The following is a 19105-nucleotide window of genomic DNA, read 5'->3' on the forward strand; positions in this document are numbered from 1 at the left end:
TATTGCTTATTATAGCAGTGACTAGTTGGGACCACTCAATGCCTAAGTGAATGGCTCTACTGAGAACTCTGCTGATTATGGTCATATCGTCATTGATCCAGATCGAAAATTGGCTTGCCTATGTCATACCACCCACGAGAGCCATTAATATCAACATTTCTGAATAATCTCTGTGGATTTACATTGGTCACCTAAACACGCTTATCAACAAAGAGCTTAACTGATTGCAGCAAAGAGAAGATTCCTATGCGCAAGTTTAGCGTTCCCTTAAGGCCGCACACGAAACGGAAACAAAAGGCACAATTTCGACTGTATATAGCATAAATAATAATTCTAACTGTTCATCTCTATGTAATACCGCAAACGTTTATTTTAGAACCTGCGCTTTTATTACATTCCCTCGTATATACATACTAAAAACGTGTGTGAAAACTATGCTGCATCAAGTTATCGATTAAAATAAAAATCTCCATGACGCCCGCATGTCTGGAAAGAGTAGCTAAATCATAAAATTCAGTACACATTTCAAACTCTTTAAATTCCACATGAGTTACGAAATAATATAAACAATCCGAGACATTTTTTCAAATGATCCATTTAATTTAGAAGAAAGGAAAATTAAAGAATCGACCAGTTCCCTAAAAAATTAGCCCAAAGCGAATTTTCACACTTCATCTCATTTTTATCATCTTTTACAAAAACAATCCACAAGCGAAATAGATACAAAAATGAAACGTCTAACCAATTTCAAACTCGGTTTCTGCTTTCAAATTTACTATTTCTTTATCCTCTTTTCATTTAAAAAAAAAAATGTCTAGATTTTCAGAAACAAGATCTTTATATATACATTGTATATAGAGTTTCCATCTATTCATGAAAAACTGTCAAGATATATCTTCAACGAGACAAAATATGTCACATGAAAACGTTTGCGCAACAATAGTTGAATTTTATTTTATTTAAATTGTATAGAATTTAATATAAAATAATATATGATCTACTTGTTTAATAAAAATAAATAAAGATTTTTTTTTTTCAAATACATGATAGTCTATTTTGACGATTGATGAATTGTCACACGCAGGATTTGAATCCTCGTGTATCGTTTAATATAAATGAAAACATTAAATGTTGAAAACAGAAAGCTTCGATGTATTCGCGCCAGCTTATTTCGTTGATTCTGATACGGTTTTACTGGCGTAGAGTAGGATTTGTAATAAAATCGACTCATGATGTGGAACGGACAAAACTGTTTTTCACGGTTTGATGTTTAAATGCATTTTTCACAATACATATAGAGAAAATCATATCTATATAGTATAAATGTATGTGAATTTTATATAAGCGCATTACGAAAATAGTGCGCCAACTACTCACAGATGCATAGGATTCTCGTTTATGTCTGCAGAAAAATGCCATTCATATAGAGAACTCAATGATTCGTTACGAATTCACGAACCAAGCTCCTACTACAGTTATATGTGATATAAAAATTCTATGGAAGCTCAAGTATAGTGGCAATCGAAAATACAGTACAATTTTCTGTTATGCTAAGCAATTTCAATGAATAATAATTTAATTTTATAAAATCACTTTCAATTATTATTTTAATATAATTTATCTCTTAAAAATATTAAAATCTCTTTTAGTCTTTTAAACTTTTTTTTTCTATTCCATGATAAATTTTTTCCATATGAAAAAAATGGAATTTACTGTTAAAGTTGTTTCGCAGAAAGAAAACATAAGAAAAACAAAAATAATAAAATAATAAAATTGCTATTTTTTTCTTTTTAACTAGAGTTTTCACTTTTCATTCTTTAAAGTTAATCCTCTATATTTTTCTCTAAATGACTCTTGATTCTGGTTGAAAAGTTTCTTTTTAAAAGATATATAAAAACCCATTAAATCTGTTTTTTCCTTTTTTATCTACTTTTGTTCAAAACTAAATTGTTACGTTACATCGTTACAAGAGACGATACTTTTGAAAACGGATAATGTTTTTCAACGCATCATGAATTTTTTGCAAAAAAAAAATATATATATATTTATATGAGAAAAAAAAAGTTGACGCAGTGTGATGGGTAATAAAAGTCACTGAGTGACAGTGGCAGTGAAATTTTTCCCCTGGGCGGATATCAGTTTACTTTTGGAGATAAAAAATAATGGCTCTAACAGTGAATTAAACTTAGCGTATAGCTATAACATTTAACTGACACAATGCGTCTCTATTTCTTTTGCTCACCTTTTGATAAAAAAAAAATGTTGTATTTTAAATATTTATAAAACGTGCAAATGAGGTAAACATCAAAGTTGAATGTGAATTTGTATGCAGATTTTTAATGTTCATGCAAACGTAAAAATTTTAACGCTCGTGAAAATTTATTGTCAAAAGAAGGAAAATTTTTTTTTTCCTTCTTCTATATACAGTTTTATATAATTTACTATATTTAAAAATCAAAAGAATTTTTAATTCGATTTACCATCATGGAATAAGTGAAATTTATACTCTGGCAAGATAAAATAAAAGTAAGAAAAACCGAAAACAAACGACCACTAAAATGCAAATGAAATTTAAAGAAACAAAGGAGGAGGACTTGATGTGACAGAAACGCACAGCAAGCGCGAGAGGGATCGATTTGAAATTCCTATCGCGCGTTTAACGTCGTAAACTTGAAAATGGAGACACCCTTCATTTAATTCTCAATTGCAATTCAATTATATCGAATTTGTAATCTTAAAGCGAGAAAAAGAAAATGTACTACTTTTTTTTGTGGAAAATTCAATTTTGTATTTTCATTATTATCTATTGATATTGCTCAACCTATATCTTTGTGGCAATTAGTTTCGTGTGAAATTGAATTGCATTGAGCATTCGGAAATTAAATTAAATTGCAGGTCAGACTGGGCTTCTCCGCGCGAGCGAGGTAACACTTAACGACTAACGCTTTTCTACCTTTTGGATGAAAGCAAAAAAAAAGTAAAAAAACGACTTCACATTGGTCAGTTGGTTCGTTAGTTATTTCACAGCAAATAGGAGTTTTAAAAATTGATTTTATGAAGAAACCCGAGAAACTAAAATAGCAGAGTATGAAATATATTTTAAATTAAAATTAAAAATTTTTTTAATACCATTTTATAAAGTTAATAAATTTAACAATTTTCAAAGACAAAATAAATTTAAAAATTTCACAACGAATTCTAAATTTCTCAAAAATTAGAAATAGAAATAGAAATATATTTGAAAAAAAAGAGGCATGAGTCTTCATACCACTTGATATAAACACGTGTTGAATAATCCAACAGCAACTGGTGGATTTGCATAGAACGAATGAAACTAATGCAAAAATCTGTGTCTTACTATGTTTAAAGCAAAAATTTAATGAAGAGAAGATGATATCAAAAAAAAACAACACAACATCAAACAAATTCTAATTGGATCGAAATAATTGTTCTTTGAAAAAGCATTAACTATAATGGTGTTACGAAAATTTGTTTGTATATACTAAAGTACCAAAATGTATTATCGAAGCAAACTAAAATGACTTATCCTAACAATGATTCAGGAGCACCTGTGTAAAGCTTGATGTACAGTATTATTGGCCGTATGTGTATTCACGGTGGCTTTGAAGACCGTGCTACCAATTAACCACGCGGTCTAATTACTTCGAGTTTCTGCGCTAGCGTAAATATTGAATTTTGGCTTCAGCCTAACATGATTGGCAACCCCCCTTTCCCCCCCATCCCTCACGTGCTCCTTTCTCGCCAGCGATATTATGCTAATCACTTGCAATATTCCCGTACTATGCAAAATTCTAAAATTTCAATATCCTAATAAAAAAAAAGAATATCAAAACAAATTTTGATATTTTTATCAGGAATTTTTCAAACTTTAAAAAGAAAAGTGAGATTTCAAACTTAAAATCATTATAAATTCTGATTGGGAGATTTTGATAAAAGTTTTAGAAACTAATGCAACCTAGTTACAAAGATCCACCATTAAAATAAAGAACGTTATCAAATTTTTAGTTTTGGTCGGCTTATGTTCCTTGTGGGGCGGCACAACTTAATGCAGTTCAACTTTCTTTGGAACAAATCGACGTAATTCGGCGACTAGCAGAAATGAATGCTCAACATTTAACTTTGGTTACTAGCGTCAAAGGTAAGAGTATGAAAAAAAAATTTTTAATTACCTATATCAAAAAAAAATTTCATTTTCCAAGCTAATAAAGCTACATTATACATAGAGTACACTCTTTAAATTATAAATTAAAATACTTAAAAGGTGTTAAAAAAAAATCCTTTAAAAACACGCTTTCTTTTTTTTTTTGCTATATAAATAAATTACAATAATCCTTTTTTGAATTATTAAAAGTAGAATTATCTCGAAATGTGTATATTTTAATAAATCTTCTTTTATTTTAAAGTCTTATGAAATATTAAAAAGAAAAGTCGTTGTAAAGGAAAAGCAACGTATAAATTTATGCACGACTTTTCCAGTCGCGCAAATTTATAGTCGAGGCGGCAAGCATTTCTGCGAAAGCCGAAGAGAACAATAGGCAGCTGCAGTTGCCCATTTGTTAAACATAGCTCTATCCTAAATCTTCCAATTCTAACAAATATTTCCTCTTCTGACTCTTGATTTCCTACACACATACAAAATTCTCTTCATTTTCTATTCTAACTAGATAATTATTTGTAATTTACTTTTTGTTATCGCGCGTCTATCGAATAACAATACATGTTTGGAGAAAACAAAAATATAAATTAACTTTTACCTTCATTTATCATTTTTTAAATAAATAAAATTCTTCACAAAAAAAGGGTAAAAATATTTCTCGACATTTGTACTCGAAAAGAAGTTGCTTTTCAGGGGGAAAAAATTTGATATAAAATGTTTTTATATCACACTGTATATATAGAAAATGATTAATTCCTTTTAACTTTTTTCAAATGGTACTTAAATAAATTACTTTGTTGACATTTTTCTGCACTTATTGAATTATTTTTAATTGAAAACACGCAAGCCTACGAAAATACTATATCAACATTTAAAAATTCTAGTTTTATTTTTTAATATTCTCTTTAAATCTGAATTAGTAGAAATTTTACTAATTCAATCAGTACTTTTCATTTTAACTGAAGTTTCAGTTATTTTTTTGAAAGAACCCCGCACCATTTACATGAGAATTTGGGGTCCGGTGAAATTTTCTGCAACTTTGTACTCTTGTAGTTTTTGACCTCCTGAACAAAAAATGTAAATGGCAAAAAAATGTAAATGGCAAAATTCCAAAAAATGGACAGATTTTTTAAAAATTGAGGTTTAAGTTTAAAAAATAGTGTTAAATGCGAAAAAAATTCAAAAATGATTAAAACCAAAAGAACTAAACAAACTTTCTTAAAACTCGTTAAAAAAATAATTTTTAAACCTTTTTTCGCCAGTCTGCATCCGGTATTTTGAATTTTGAAAAACTATCATCGAATTCGTAATTAGCGACCCCGAATTCAATGTATTTGAAAAAATCGTCGGCCATTTTGGATCCGCCATTTTGAATTTCCAAAAATTAACATCGAATTCGTAATGAGCGACCCCGAAAACCCTCGAGTAGCGAGTTTTAAGACAGTTTGTTTACTTGTTTTGGTTTTACTCATTTTTGATTTTTTTTCGCTTGTAACACTATTTTTTAAACTTAAACCTCAATTTTTAAAAAATCTGTCCATTTTTTTGAATTTTGCCATTTACATTTTTTGTTCAGGAGGTCAAAAACTACAAAATTATAAAGTTGCAGAAAATTTTACCGGACCCCAAATTCCCATGTAAATGGTGCGGGATTCTTTACTAATATAATTAGTGAATATGCAAGCAATAGAAAATAACTTATGTAAATCAGTAATTTGTATATAACATAACCTTTAAAATTAACTATTAAATCAATAGATTTTGTAGCCGCCGTCATATATTTATAGTACTGATTCAATCAGTAATTGATATTTTACTAATTGAATTAGTAAAATTAGTAGATAAAATTAGCAATTAGTAGATTTCTACTGCTAATCAGTAAAATATAACTGATTCAGATTTAGAGAGTTCCTACTCTTTTTCTAATAATAATAAAACCCTAAATACTAATAGATTTTGAATTCACTTTCAATATTTATTTGCTTGATACATCGTCATAGCTTTATCGATCTCGCATATATAGTTGAAGAAATAATGCTATAAGCCATCAGTTGTTTCTATAAACTCGCAACTTGCAAAGTAGTGCGCGAAAATGGGGTTACAAAAGGAATAAAACAAGGGAGAAAAGATGCGAGAAACTAGAAGCTGGAAAAGAGGAAGGTAATAAAAGCGGTTACAGAACAAACAATTTCAGCGCATGTACATGTAAACTCTTGTTGAAGTGAAAACGCTAGTTCTTATACTACACTACGAAAATAAATTAAAGGAAAAACAAGTTCCTTATTGTAGTTTCTAACAATTTCGCCTATATAAAGTCGTTTGAGTATTACATAAGTGCAAATATAAGTTTTTTTTTCATACAAAATTGCTATTTAGATTATTTTTTATTTCCCTACAGTTATAAATATGGGACAATTGAGAAAATTACAATATGAAATGAAAAAGAAACTTACATTTTGAAGAATATGACATCTTCCTTGGTAGGATATTAAGATATGTACCACAGTTTTAGAAACAGATTCTAGAAAAAAAGCAAAAAATATTTATATAGAAAAATAAAATAATTGCTTTAAATTATTATTCTTTTGTGCAGGTCTGATCGAGACTCATCGCGAGGGAAAAATAGCGAGTTTGATCGGGGTCGAGGGTGGTCATTCCCTCGGGAATTCTCTAGGAGTGTTAAGAACATTTTATGGTTTGGGAGCCCGTTACCTCACCCTAACGCATGCCTGTGACACTTCCTGGTGAGTAGATTTCCTTTAGAAATTAAGATATCAAAAATTTATGTTATATTTGATAAAAATGTAGATTTCATATTATCTATTAAAAGGGATCTTTTAAACTATTGCTTTTTTACGATATTTTTTTTTTTTTTTTTCAATAAATGATTCAGAAAATACATTATATTGAAGAGACAATGACTAATAAAAGTTACTTTCCTCGAAACAATTTTCCCGCAAAAAAAATGTAAAGCGAACATATAAATATCTAACACGTTTAAACCTTCTAGAAAGTGTCAGTACTTTTATTTAAATCGCAAACAAACACTTCTACGATGCCTGTTTTGTATGTGATGGGTCGTTAAAATTCAAAGAATTCCCAAGTGTAATGCCTTATTCACCCCTCCCCTTATTTGCAAAAGAAACTGTGTATAAAATCGTGTCAACATTATGAAATAAAGTGCTATTACTTTGTGGGCACATTAAATATTACTTGTCATAAATTATTATTAAAGTTTGAGAAATATATATATATATAATGTCTTACCTTTTAATATATTTGCAACATGTGTCATCCCCATGTGTATATCATATGAAATCTACAACAAAATAATACAGAAATTAATTAGAACTAAACTTAATTAGAAAATTTTTATCTTTGAAATCATTTTTGCTTTTTAATTATTACAATAAATAAAAATTTTATTAAAAAATCCATTTGTCCGAATGTTATCGTTTTGTTATTTAACCTATTCTAATTTTTTTTTTTTTTTTATTTGAACAAGATTTACTCTACTGAATATACTAGTGACCAGAAGCTTAAGAAAAATTGCATAAAAATGAAGGGGATTTTTTTTTTATCGAAAAGAAAAAAAACGGAATCCTTTTACGAGAGGAAAAATGGAGCTAAAGGTGAAAGATAAATAGAAAAAACCTGTAGGAAAGTAAGGGGGAAAAAAAAGTAATTAGAGGTGAAAAGTATAAAAGACAAAGGATGATATATGTATAGTTAAAATAAACTAATATAGATAATTAAGTTCGAAAGAATGTAAAATTTTTTTTTTGCTACAATTATGATGATTCGCAATTAAAATTTCTTTTCTAAAGAAACTGATACTCTCAATTACAATAATTCTTTCCCTTGCTTTCTTTTTTGTTTTTTTTTTGCTTCTTTCACTGAATTCGCTAAATTAAATCCACCAACACTAGTGTCGTTTGCAGCAGGTTGGCAATACAAGGCATATGTATATATATATGTATATGTAACTCGTGTGAGTTTCTTGTGGTTTTCAATCCTCGCTTGAATTTGCTTTACGCGTCCCTCGGCGCCGACATTGCGCGGTTGTAAATAAGGGAGGGATTTGTTCTTTGGCACACAATGTTACAATGCCTATACTTTGATGCAACGTGGTTTTTGCGGTGTCTGCTTTGCTATACCTTAGGTAATGTGCAACTGTGCCGATAGAGAAACGTCATAAAAGTCAGGGTCAATCCCCCAGGACTCGCTCCTCGTGTTACCCAACTTACAGCCCCAAAGCTTTTATTAGGACAATATCGAAATTGCTTTCGAACGTGTTCCCAAAGTCTAATGTCCTACTCGCGCGATTTCCAAAGATTGAATTTTTTTTTTGCGGTTGTTGCCTCACACGCGATAAGTATTTCAAGAATTCTGCATTTCCAATTTTTACCAATTGTACTATTGAGGAAAAAAAAAAACCTCGACTCATTTTTGTTGGATTTAATTTAGCGAATTCAGTGAAAGAAGCAAAAAAAATTAGTTTCAAACTATAAAAACTCCGCAAATCGATAGGTAAATAAAAATAAATCCGTATAGTCTATAAAATTCTCGATACGCATATCAATTGAAGTTTATGTCATAAGCCATATTCTACATCGATAACCATGGTAAACTTATAAGAAAAAAAATAAAAGAAAGATCCAATTTATATTGAGAATTTTATTTCTCCAACTGTCTTTATCTGTCATGTATTGTAAAAAGAAAAAAACGTTAACATTTTTAATACGTTTTTCATATAATAAAAAAATTTCTTGTAAAAATAAGATTAAAAAAAAATTATATATAAATTTTTAACAAAAATTTTCCCGGCAGGGCAGTTTGTTCGTTGGGTGAAACAAATAGTACTGAAACATCGGCGCCAGGCCTCAGTGAATTTGGAAAGGTAAGCGAAATGAACAATTTTGTAATTTACAATGAATTCATGTCAATCACGAAACTATTATTGTATTTTCGCACTATATATTCAATTTTCATGAAAAGGAACTTTTATACAAATTATCGTTATTATATATACAAAAGCATTTTCAGAACATTGCTTTCAAATAAATTTTCTATATAGAAAATTTCAAATATAAATCTCCGTCCAAGTTTAAACAATTACTATCTATCTCATGGTAAAATATATGAGCAAAGTATTTAATTTAACTCACGGATCCGCCCTTCCTTTAAAGTTTTGAGAGGTGAAGAAAACAAGATCGTAAATAAAATATTCCGCTAGCGTTCACTATATATGCAGGATGCACAAATATACATATGTCGCAATATTGAATATTTTCAAAATAGAAAAAAAGTATTAAAAAAAAAAAACAATAAATACAAAAAAATTCTACACACAAGTTGTGGGTTACGCACGTACGTTAGGTAAATTTTGAAAACTTTTGCAATTGGATATAACGAATAGGGACAAAAAAAAAAGGAAATGAAACTAAGGGATGTAAATCATGTATTCGAAACGCGAGTGAACATTGCAATCGACCTAAATCTTTTATCGCTTCCAAGACTGACTTTATAGTTAAAACTATTTTAAAGTATCATTTTTGAAAGACTATACCAGAATCGAAAAATGGTTATTATTTAGTACTTCAATTTCAATTTTGCCATAACTCATATCTAGATAAATATAATGGAATTCGAATATGTATATATAATTGTAATATACATATAGAATCAAAAATTTACATCAAAGGATAATTAATACCAAAGGATAATTAATATATGTAAAAGGAATATTAACGTAGAAACTGGCCACTGTTAATTTAATGTATATTAATAATTAATTTTACTTTGTAAAGTGTAAACAAAATTTAATTATTAAAATAAACGATGATCAATAAGCAAAAAAGTACCAAAAATACTATGGCTACAATTTTTTTCTCTTTTTTTTTAAAGTACTTTAAAATAAATAAATATGGAAAAAAGAATATAATGTGTAATGTAATTTAAAGACTTTTCAAAAGAATGACAATTCAAAGTTTAACTTGGCTTTTGTGATTTTAATAACCGTGCAGCTTCTTTGTTTCCTCGGGTTTTTTTTTCCTCGAAGCATCTAGAACAAGCATCAGTGTGACACGTATGTAAAAAACGAACAGAACATTCGTTAAGCGTGCACAGCTCGAAACGCGGCCATTGTCCTACCCATTCGTATCGACGTGCCGTTTATATCGTAGCTTTTTTTTTTTTACTCTCACGTCAGCCATTGGTTTCTATTGGTTAAGGCGAACATTCAGAATTTTTTCCTTGTTTTTTTTTTTTTTTTTGCTAAACCTTTCTCTACTTGCGGGGTCGCTCGTATCGGAAATATAATCCATAACTCATTCTCTATATAAAAACAATAACGTTGAGTATAATTGGTGTCTTCTTTCACTCATAAATTTTTAATTTAAATTATAATGATTGTTGTATATAAATGAATTCTAAAAAAGAGGAGTATTTTCCAAAATAAATATTCATGTCTTGAAAAAAAAAAAAGATTTGTTTAGGATTTTCTCAAGATATTGTATACTTGCTATAATTACAGTACGGTATGCATACTGACAAATGATGTAAATTTACAGGCCGTCGTTAGAGAACTAAACAGACTTGGGATGTTGGTGGACCTGTCTCACGTTTCAACAAGAACGATGAGAGCAGCCCTGCAAACGACAAGAGCGCCGGTGATTTTCTCGCACAGCGCAGCAAGAGCGCTCTGTAATTCTAGCAGGAACGTGCCAGACGACGTGCTCAGAAATCTGGTGAGTTATCAAGTAAAATCACGAAAATAAAGCATCGTTGTCACACAGTGTGAAGAAACAAAAACTGTTTCTCTCCTTCCTTTATTCATTACTTTAATTGGAATGGAAAAAAATTTTAAGAAAAATTAAATCAAATTTTTATATGAAAATTTTATTAAATCAGTTTCTTTTGACATGGGATATTTTATACCTTATATACCTATTTCACACAAGATTTATGGCTAAAGGAAAGAAAGTGTGTCTAAAATTTGAGTACTAGAAATCTTTAATCTAGCTGCGCTAAGCGTACTCAAGCATATTTCACTTCTCCACTTATTCATTTTTCCATACTACTTTCATTCTACAAAGTCGAGGGGGAAACAATTTTCGAAGAAATGGTGAATTGAGAACGATCTCTTATATAGAGTATGGAGAGCATACACGATAGTAAACGTGCAACGCGTGCATTTGAAATTTAAGCTTTATACTTATATGTGTGTAGTCTACACACATGTCAAGTACAACCTATCAGACTTTACTTATAAACTATTCATCTTTTATTTTTTTCTCCCTCCAGAAAAAATATCCTATTGGATCAACAATTTTTATGCTAAAAGCATATGCTTTTGAATCAATCATTTTGGTAGATATACAATTTTCTAAATTTTTTCTATTTTCCCTTGTAATACATATTTTTCAAATCATCATTCCTTAATAACACAGGCCAACAAAATTAGCAAACTTTTTTGGTGCAGCAAATGTCAGACCTGTTTCTGATAGGTTTTTTCAAGCCGAACACGAATCGGTAAACGAAAATTTGCTATCAGCTCTAGTTTTTGAGAAAAACGGGTTTAAAATGTTCAAAAATGTTTTGGCTAACTTTGAGTACCTCTAACACTGAAACAAAAGGTCGTGGAACCTTCCACTTGGGTTTAATTTGAAGCTTAATGTTTTAACTATTATCCCCAAAAATGACCTATCTTGCACCATAAGCTCAAAGTCATTTGTTATCCATTTTTGATACCGAAATATTAATTTTGTAAAAGTTTGAGCGCGTACATCTAGTCCTTGAAGTTAAGGTGCAGCAATGTAATTTTTATGAACTACAGTCAAGGGATAAATTGAATTGAAGCTCAACAAGAAGGTTCACTCACCTTTGGTTTTATTGACTAGAGTTATTCAAATATTACCAAATAAGTTCTGTAGTTAAATACTGGTTCGCAGCTTATTTTAATGCCTTTTAATTTTCTGTGTTACCAACAATTTTGAGGTTATTAGTGAATAATATAATTTTTAGGGCTTGTAGTCTAAAGTTCAAACTTTATTTTAAGTTCAAATAAAAGGTTCTATGAACCTTTTTTCTTTGCTAGAGGTACGCGCTCAAACTTTTACAAAATTAATATTTGCGAATCAAAAATGATAACAAATGACTTTGAGATTATGGTGCAACATTTTTGGGGATAATAGTTGAAACATTAAGCCTCAATTTAAGCCCAAGTGGAAGGTTCTACGACCTTTTATTTCAGTGCTAGAGGTACTCAAAGTTAGCCAAAAACGCAATTTTTGAACATTTAAAACCCGTTTTTCTCAAAAACTAGAGCTGATAGAAACTTTTCGTTTACGGATTTGTGTTCAGCATGAAAAAAACCATATCAAAAACAGGTCTAACATTTGCCGCACCAAAATCAGTTTTGGCCTGTGTAATTAAATCCATTCATCAGATAATGAAAATCTGAAAAATATACAATAAAGTAGAAAGCATGTGTGCAACATGAATTTATAAACAAACTGGTTGTAAGGTAAAAATGTAAGGTTCTGCGCGACTCGTGGGTCAATTAGCAAATGGAAGTCTCTGAATCGTAGCTTTGAAAGCAAAAAAAAAAAAAAAACTAGAATCGAAATGAAGAGTCCGCAAGCGAGAAAGAAAAAAAAAAAGCAGAGAAGAAGATGAAAAAGGCGGAAAAAATGGCGCGCCCTATATCACTGCGCGCGAAATGGGATCAGAGTACCACGCAAAGTTGCACATACAGTCAACACATACATATATCCTGCTTTCTCTCCTATAATGCATTGCACTTTACCATTTGGCCAACAGCTACTATTCACTATCGCACTATACTATTGCCCGCCCTCTCTAACAGTGTGTGTATATATATATTCCCTGTTGGCACACTGGACCCTTCCATAATAGAAAACCTATATCTCTCCTGCAACCTAACCCATGCCCCCCCCCTCCGAAAACAACAAAACCGAAAGTTTCACCCCCGCCACTTGAAAACGATTTGGTCAAGTGAAATTACACCGTTTTGGACCAGTAAACATACACCTGCAAATCGAAAACTATTTGAACCGAATAAAAGAGAAATGTTGAATAAAAGAATTAAAGAGCACTTCAAAAAAAAAACAGTGATAAAATATACCAATTTAAATTTTTAACATATTTTTAAATGCTAAATTTTTTCTATGATCAATTTTTCAGTCACATAAATAGCTAATAATTTGTTTTCCATTATAATATAAAGAATATGGAATAAGTTCTCGAGTTTCTTAAAAATTTGTATTCATAGTTTTTAACGGGAATTTTTTATAGACTACTTTTCAAGTCAGAGGGAAAAAGAAAATTTTTCGGAAAATTAATATTTAAGACCTTTAATGTAACTTTTATAGAATTTTAAATAAATACAAAAAGCATTGGGAAAATTATTAATTTCTTTATGAATACCATCTCTAGTAAAAATTCGCGGTATAATAACTTTGTGTATTTTTTAAACAAACAAAAAAAAAATAGATATCTGCACCAGTTATGAACAACAAACAGGAAGGAGAGTTGAATTTTATCGGAACAGCCGATAACCTCTTAATTATGTCGATGCGACAACGAGCTGTGTGCCAGGGCACGATAATAGGTTTTCATAATCTATTATTAACCATGTCATCCTTCCGTCCCAATTAACTCCACGGAGATCAAGTCTATCAAATGGTATTCGTCCCAACGAACTTGATCTGATTTTTTTCATGAGCAAAATTTTCTTAACTTCAAAAAATTTTAACGAAGACGCGATATTTCGAAAAAAAGAGAATAAAATATCATTTTTATTTTTAATCTATCAGCTTTTACTCAAAAATAATATTTTCCTATATAGAAATATATTTTCGATAAAAGACAAAAAAAAATTTCTTTTTCAGGCAAAGAATGGAGGTGTAGCTATGATTCCCTTTTATACGTATTTCATAACATGCAACAGCACAGCAACCATCAAAGACGTGATTGGTAAATATTTTCTATCCTAACACATAAAATTAAATGGCATTAAAATAAGCTGATTATTTTAATCCTATTTTGCTTATTTTAATACCAAAATGGATTAAAATAATCAGCTTATTTTAATGCCTTTTAATTTTCTGTGAATTTTTCTTTTTTTTTTAAAAAAAAATTATAAGACATTACTTTTTAAAAATAAAAAATTGAACAGATGAAAAATTGCATGTTTATATATAATATATAAATTTTAACTGGGAATGTTACATTTCAGCGCACATCAATCACGTAAGGAACGTGGCGGGCATCGATCACGTCGGCATAGGAGCAGGATTCGATGGAATAAATTAGTAACTATCACTGAACTAATCTTCTCTACCATTATACATATGAGAAATCGATTCAACACGTAAATTACAACTATTCTCAATTTTAGCACACCTACTGGCCTGGAGGATGTTTCCAGATATCCTCAACTATTCGCAACTTTGTTAGAAGATCCTTTATGGACGGAGGAAGATATTAAAAAATTAGCTGGTCTTAATCTACTTCGAGTATTCGCCAAAGTTGAACAAGTATGTTAATCATATTTTTTTTTTTCAAATTTCCAAAAAATCTAAATTAAAAAAAAAAAAAATTTCAGATACGAGACGAATGGCAGAGGGCAGCTGTACTACCAGTTGAAAAAATTAGCCCACCGGAAAATTCAGCTTGTGCATATAGAGCGTCCTGATCTCAAGAAATGTTAACAAATTTGGATTAGACTCATTCGACAAATATATGAAAAAAATATAGGAATGACTCGCGTGACCGACATTAATGCAATCAGTGTGTCTTTGCGTAACGAGTGTTTAAAAAGAAAAAAAAATGGGAGACTTATATAAGTCTGAGTAACAATTTTTCATAATAGACTCTAGTATCAAAAATTATTTCAAATTTCCCAAAAGCGTGCGACTTATCATCTTGCGAATTTATAATTATAGCATAATTAGAAATAACAAGAATCGACGTTTCCCATAAATTAAGTCCTCCTTTTTATAACAAAAAAAAAACCTTAATATTTTCTAAGATGATTTTTTAAAACAATTTTACACATTTTATTACTAGTGAAAAAAAAAATAATAATTTAATATTTCACTTTTTATAGAACATAAGTTAACATACTATATTAAAAAAATAAAAAAAGATAATACTGGATTTTTTTTGAAGATTTTCATAATATTTTAAGAAAAAGAATTAAATATTGTTCCGAATGTACAGGATACTTTCAATTATAAAATTCGGAATTAGAAAAATTTAATTACAAAGATGTCGAGTCTTGAAATTTCATATTTTAACACACGGCTCTTAAAATTAACACGCATTCCTAAAAATTTCTTAATTTTTAGATAGATTAAATATATACACGAAAGAGACCAATCGCAAGTTCTTAAAAACAAGATCAACATTATATATACAAGGAATATAAAAAGATTCAAAATTCAGGGCTACGAGTGCCAAATGTTAAATCGTTTTAAAACCGACAGTATTATTAAAAAAAAAAAACAAAAAAAAAAAAAACTAGAAATGAAAAACTTGACTGTAGCATATTTAGATAACAATATTAAAAAAAATGAACAGCATTTCATTATTAATCTTCGCATTTTTTCCTGCGAAATATTCTCAAAAAATATTATCTTTTCGCCAAAAACACTTTTAAAAACTTATTGTTTTTATAAAGAGAATTTTTAAAAGTAGAAATACTGCTTATAAAAAAAGCACCGAATGAAATTAGAATATTGATAAAAAAAAAAAAAAAGAAATATAGAAAAAAATTATCTCAGTAGTTTTAACAAAGCACTATTACCATTTTTACAATCAGCTTTTGTGTACAGTGCGATCTGTTGAAAAACAAAGTAAAATATTGCTATTCATCTCTACAGTGCATGCGATAAAAATCTAATATTACATTATCGTTACAGTTAAATTGAAATATTTTTATTTTCAAAAAAATATCGAAGCAATTTTTTTTTAAAAAAGCTCTTTTTAATGTCTTATTTAAAAAAAAATCATCATTTTAATTTCAATAAAAATAAATTTGAGAAAATTGTAAAAAATATTCAAAGCAAAATTTTACTCAATCTTTTTAGGCATAAAATTAAACTATTGATATTTGTCACTAACAATTTTATCTCAATAATGATTTTTTATCATTGATTTGCATTTTATTAATTATAAAAAAGATCTATCCGAGAAAATCAAAAATATACTAAAATATTTAAAACGATGCGGAATAAATTTGTAATTTCTTCCTTTATAAAAAATGAGACTAAAATTTTTATGCCGATAAAAAAAATTAAATTCTAAATATGCAAATTATAAATTAAATTTTTGGCGTATTTAATTGGATAAACTATTTTTTTTACTTCATATCAAAAGAGAAAGTACAATTAATTTATAATAACGATTCATTAAATTTTGTTAAGCAACGTGTAATAATTAACAAAAATTATTGCGAGAAGAAAATAAATTAAAGGCAAAATTAAAAAATTTTGCATCTATTCTAATTGAAAAAAAAAATTGTTATCTTTTATGCAAAATTACAAAAAGATTGAGTAAAATTTTCTTTTAACTAATTATTTCAACTGAACTACAAAATATATATATTTTTTTTTTAACTGAAAAAGCGAATTTTTCTCAAGTACGCAGCAAAAAAACATTCATAAAATTTGCAATAAAAAAAAAATTCTTATACCATTCGATAAATAAGACGTTAATGCTTTTGGTACTTGCACTGATCAATCAAAATTAATTTTCATCAACAACTAATCGCAAAATGTACACGCGAAATTTTGTTTCAAACATTTTTTTTTGTACATATTAAAAATGTTAATTCATCTATAATTTATTAAATATTAAATTATTTATAATCGTTAAATTTATTACTATACCAATGATTTTCTAATCGTTTAAAAAATATATATTTTCTTTAAAATGTTAAAAAATTAAAAGGTTACAAGCAATATTGATAAAAATGCGATCTTGTTAAAACAAAATTGTTGGTAACATTTCGATAAATTTTTTGTGTACCATACATGTGTTTTAAAAAAAACAATGTTGCGATTAATGTTTATGAAAAATTTAAAAAAAAAAAAAAAATTCGATACAATTCGTGAAAAATAACTGGATAATCATTATATTGAATGTATTGCTCGTTTGCACGTGAATGGATGAATGTATGAAAAAGAGAGAAAAGATTTATAGAAAATGTATAATAGAAAAAAAATACTTGATTGCAAAGAAAAAAAAAATTGGCTCTCAAAAAAAAAAAAAAAAAAAAAAAAATGAATATCTCGAAAAATAATTTATTATCATAAAAAATGAAACAATATTGTGAAAGTGAATCAATAATGTGCAGTGCCAAAGTGAAAACAACCAATCACATAATATACACCTATATGCGAAATTCTCGAAGGCTCAAACAATATTTTCGAGAAAAACCCGTGTTCAATTTTTTAAATTACATAATATCATCGGGTTATGTGTTCCAGAAAAAAAATTTTTTTAAATAAGCACATACTGTAAGAGTGAATTATTATTAAAACGAGAGAAGAATAAAAAAAAACCTTTAGAATAACCTCAAACATAATTTTAATAACACACAACTGCCTAGATCTCAGATTAATAACTATTATAATATATTGATTATAATATATTAGGTCCAAACGCACAAAAAAACATGTTTGGAAAACTATACATACACCGAAGGGAAAAACGATCAAGCGCAGAGAAACAATATTTGGCTTTTATCAATAAAAACATTTTTTTGGTCAATATTTTTACAAACATTTTTTGATTAGACAAAAGAAAATTTTTTTTTGTTCATCATTTAAATTCAATTGAGAAACAATGAAACATTTTCTTGGACCAATCAAAAAAAGTTTTGTTACATAAATATTAATCAAATGATTTGTTATCAAAACGTTTTTTTTTTAGTAAAACAAATGTAAAAAAAAGATTGTAATAATTTATTGTAAATTCCAAAATGTTAATATAAACTTCAAATTGTTATCTAATTGAATTTTTTTTTAAATTTTATTTTTGACTCTCAAAATGTTTTTTTAATTTAGACTGTATGTGTGTATTTAATGTGAAATGTCTCGAGAAGAAAATGGAGAAAGAGAATAAAAAATAGAAACATAAAGAGAAATAAGAATAAATTATTAAAATTTCATATATAGATTATCTATCATTTTTGTTATAAAAAAAGAAAAATTTTTCAATACCTAAATTATTTATCTGCGCTATCTCAATTTACACAACTATTTTCTTGACTGATTCAGAAAAATTTTATTCTTTAGCAACAAATTAGATAAATTAGTATATTAATTTTTCTGAATCAGTAATAATTTTTATTCTTTATAGAAAATTGTAACCGAGAAATAAAGTTAATATAAAAAAAAAAAATTTATAAATATATAAATAAATAAATATATATATATATATATATTATATGATGAAAGTTGAAAAAAAAGGCACTGGAAGAACAATATTATCAAAGCAATGTGTTATATGAAGTTTTAATAAAAAGCGAATGGAAGAGAACTCGCGGGATGTTTAAGTCGCATTTTGTGAAATTGTATATGGAAATTGTTTCGTTTCCTTCGAGAGATCTCTTTAAAATACGTAAAAAAAAATACGTGTTGACTTCTCAATCAAGATGTGAAATAAAGACATATGAAGTACGAATGTACAGAAGTACAGAGAAATAAATATAAGATTAGGAAATTTTAATAAATTAATTAAACATCACGCATTCAATTTTTATTCACTTTCCTTCCCTTTTTTTTTACTAAATAAATTGAAATTCAGTTTAAAATTTTTTTTTTTTTAAATCTTGGAAAAATGGAATAATTTTAAAAAAATATATTTTAATAGATTTTGCACACGTTTAAAGTGTGT

At 28.2% G+C, this 19105-nt stretch overlaps 1 protein-coding gene across 1 annotated transcript in view; it reads left to right on the top strand.

Moving 5' to 3' along the window:
- The window catches only part of LOC127287659 (dipeptidase 1-like), a 69483-nt gene extending 50528 nt beyond the window's left edge, over window positions 1-18955 (top strand). Inside the window, exons 6-13 of the mRNA XM_051314718.1 lie at window positions 4027-4159; window positions 6771-6921; window positions 9008-9077; window positions 10750-10926; window positions 14092-14176; window positions 14439-14514; window positions 14601-14739; window positions 14808-18955. Coding sequence (XP_051170675.1) covers window positions 4027-4159; window positions 6771-6921; window positions 9008-9077; window positions 10750-10926; window positions 14092-14176; window positions 14439-14514; window positions 14601-14739; window positions 14808-14897 — 921 coding nt within the window. The 3' untranslated portion in view covers window positions 14898-18955. The remainder of the gene's footprint in view (window positions 1-4026; window positions 4160-6770; window positions 6922-9007; window positions 9078-10749; window positions 10927-14091; window positions 14177-14438; window positions 14515-14600; window positions 14740-14807) is intronic.
- Window positions 18956-19105: the final 150 nt, after the last annotated feature.

This window comes from Leptopilina boulardi, unplaced genomic scaffold (assembly GCF_019393585.1).
Source record: "Leptopilina boulardi isolate dan_hultmark-lab unplaced genomic scaffold, ZJU_Lbou_2.1 LbouV2_123, whole genome shotgun sequence".
NCBI lineage: Eukaryota > Metazoa > Arthropoda > Insecta > Hymenoptera > Figitidae > Leptopilina > Leptopilina boulardi.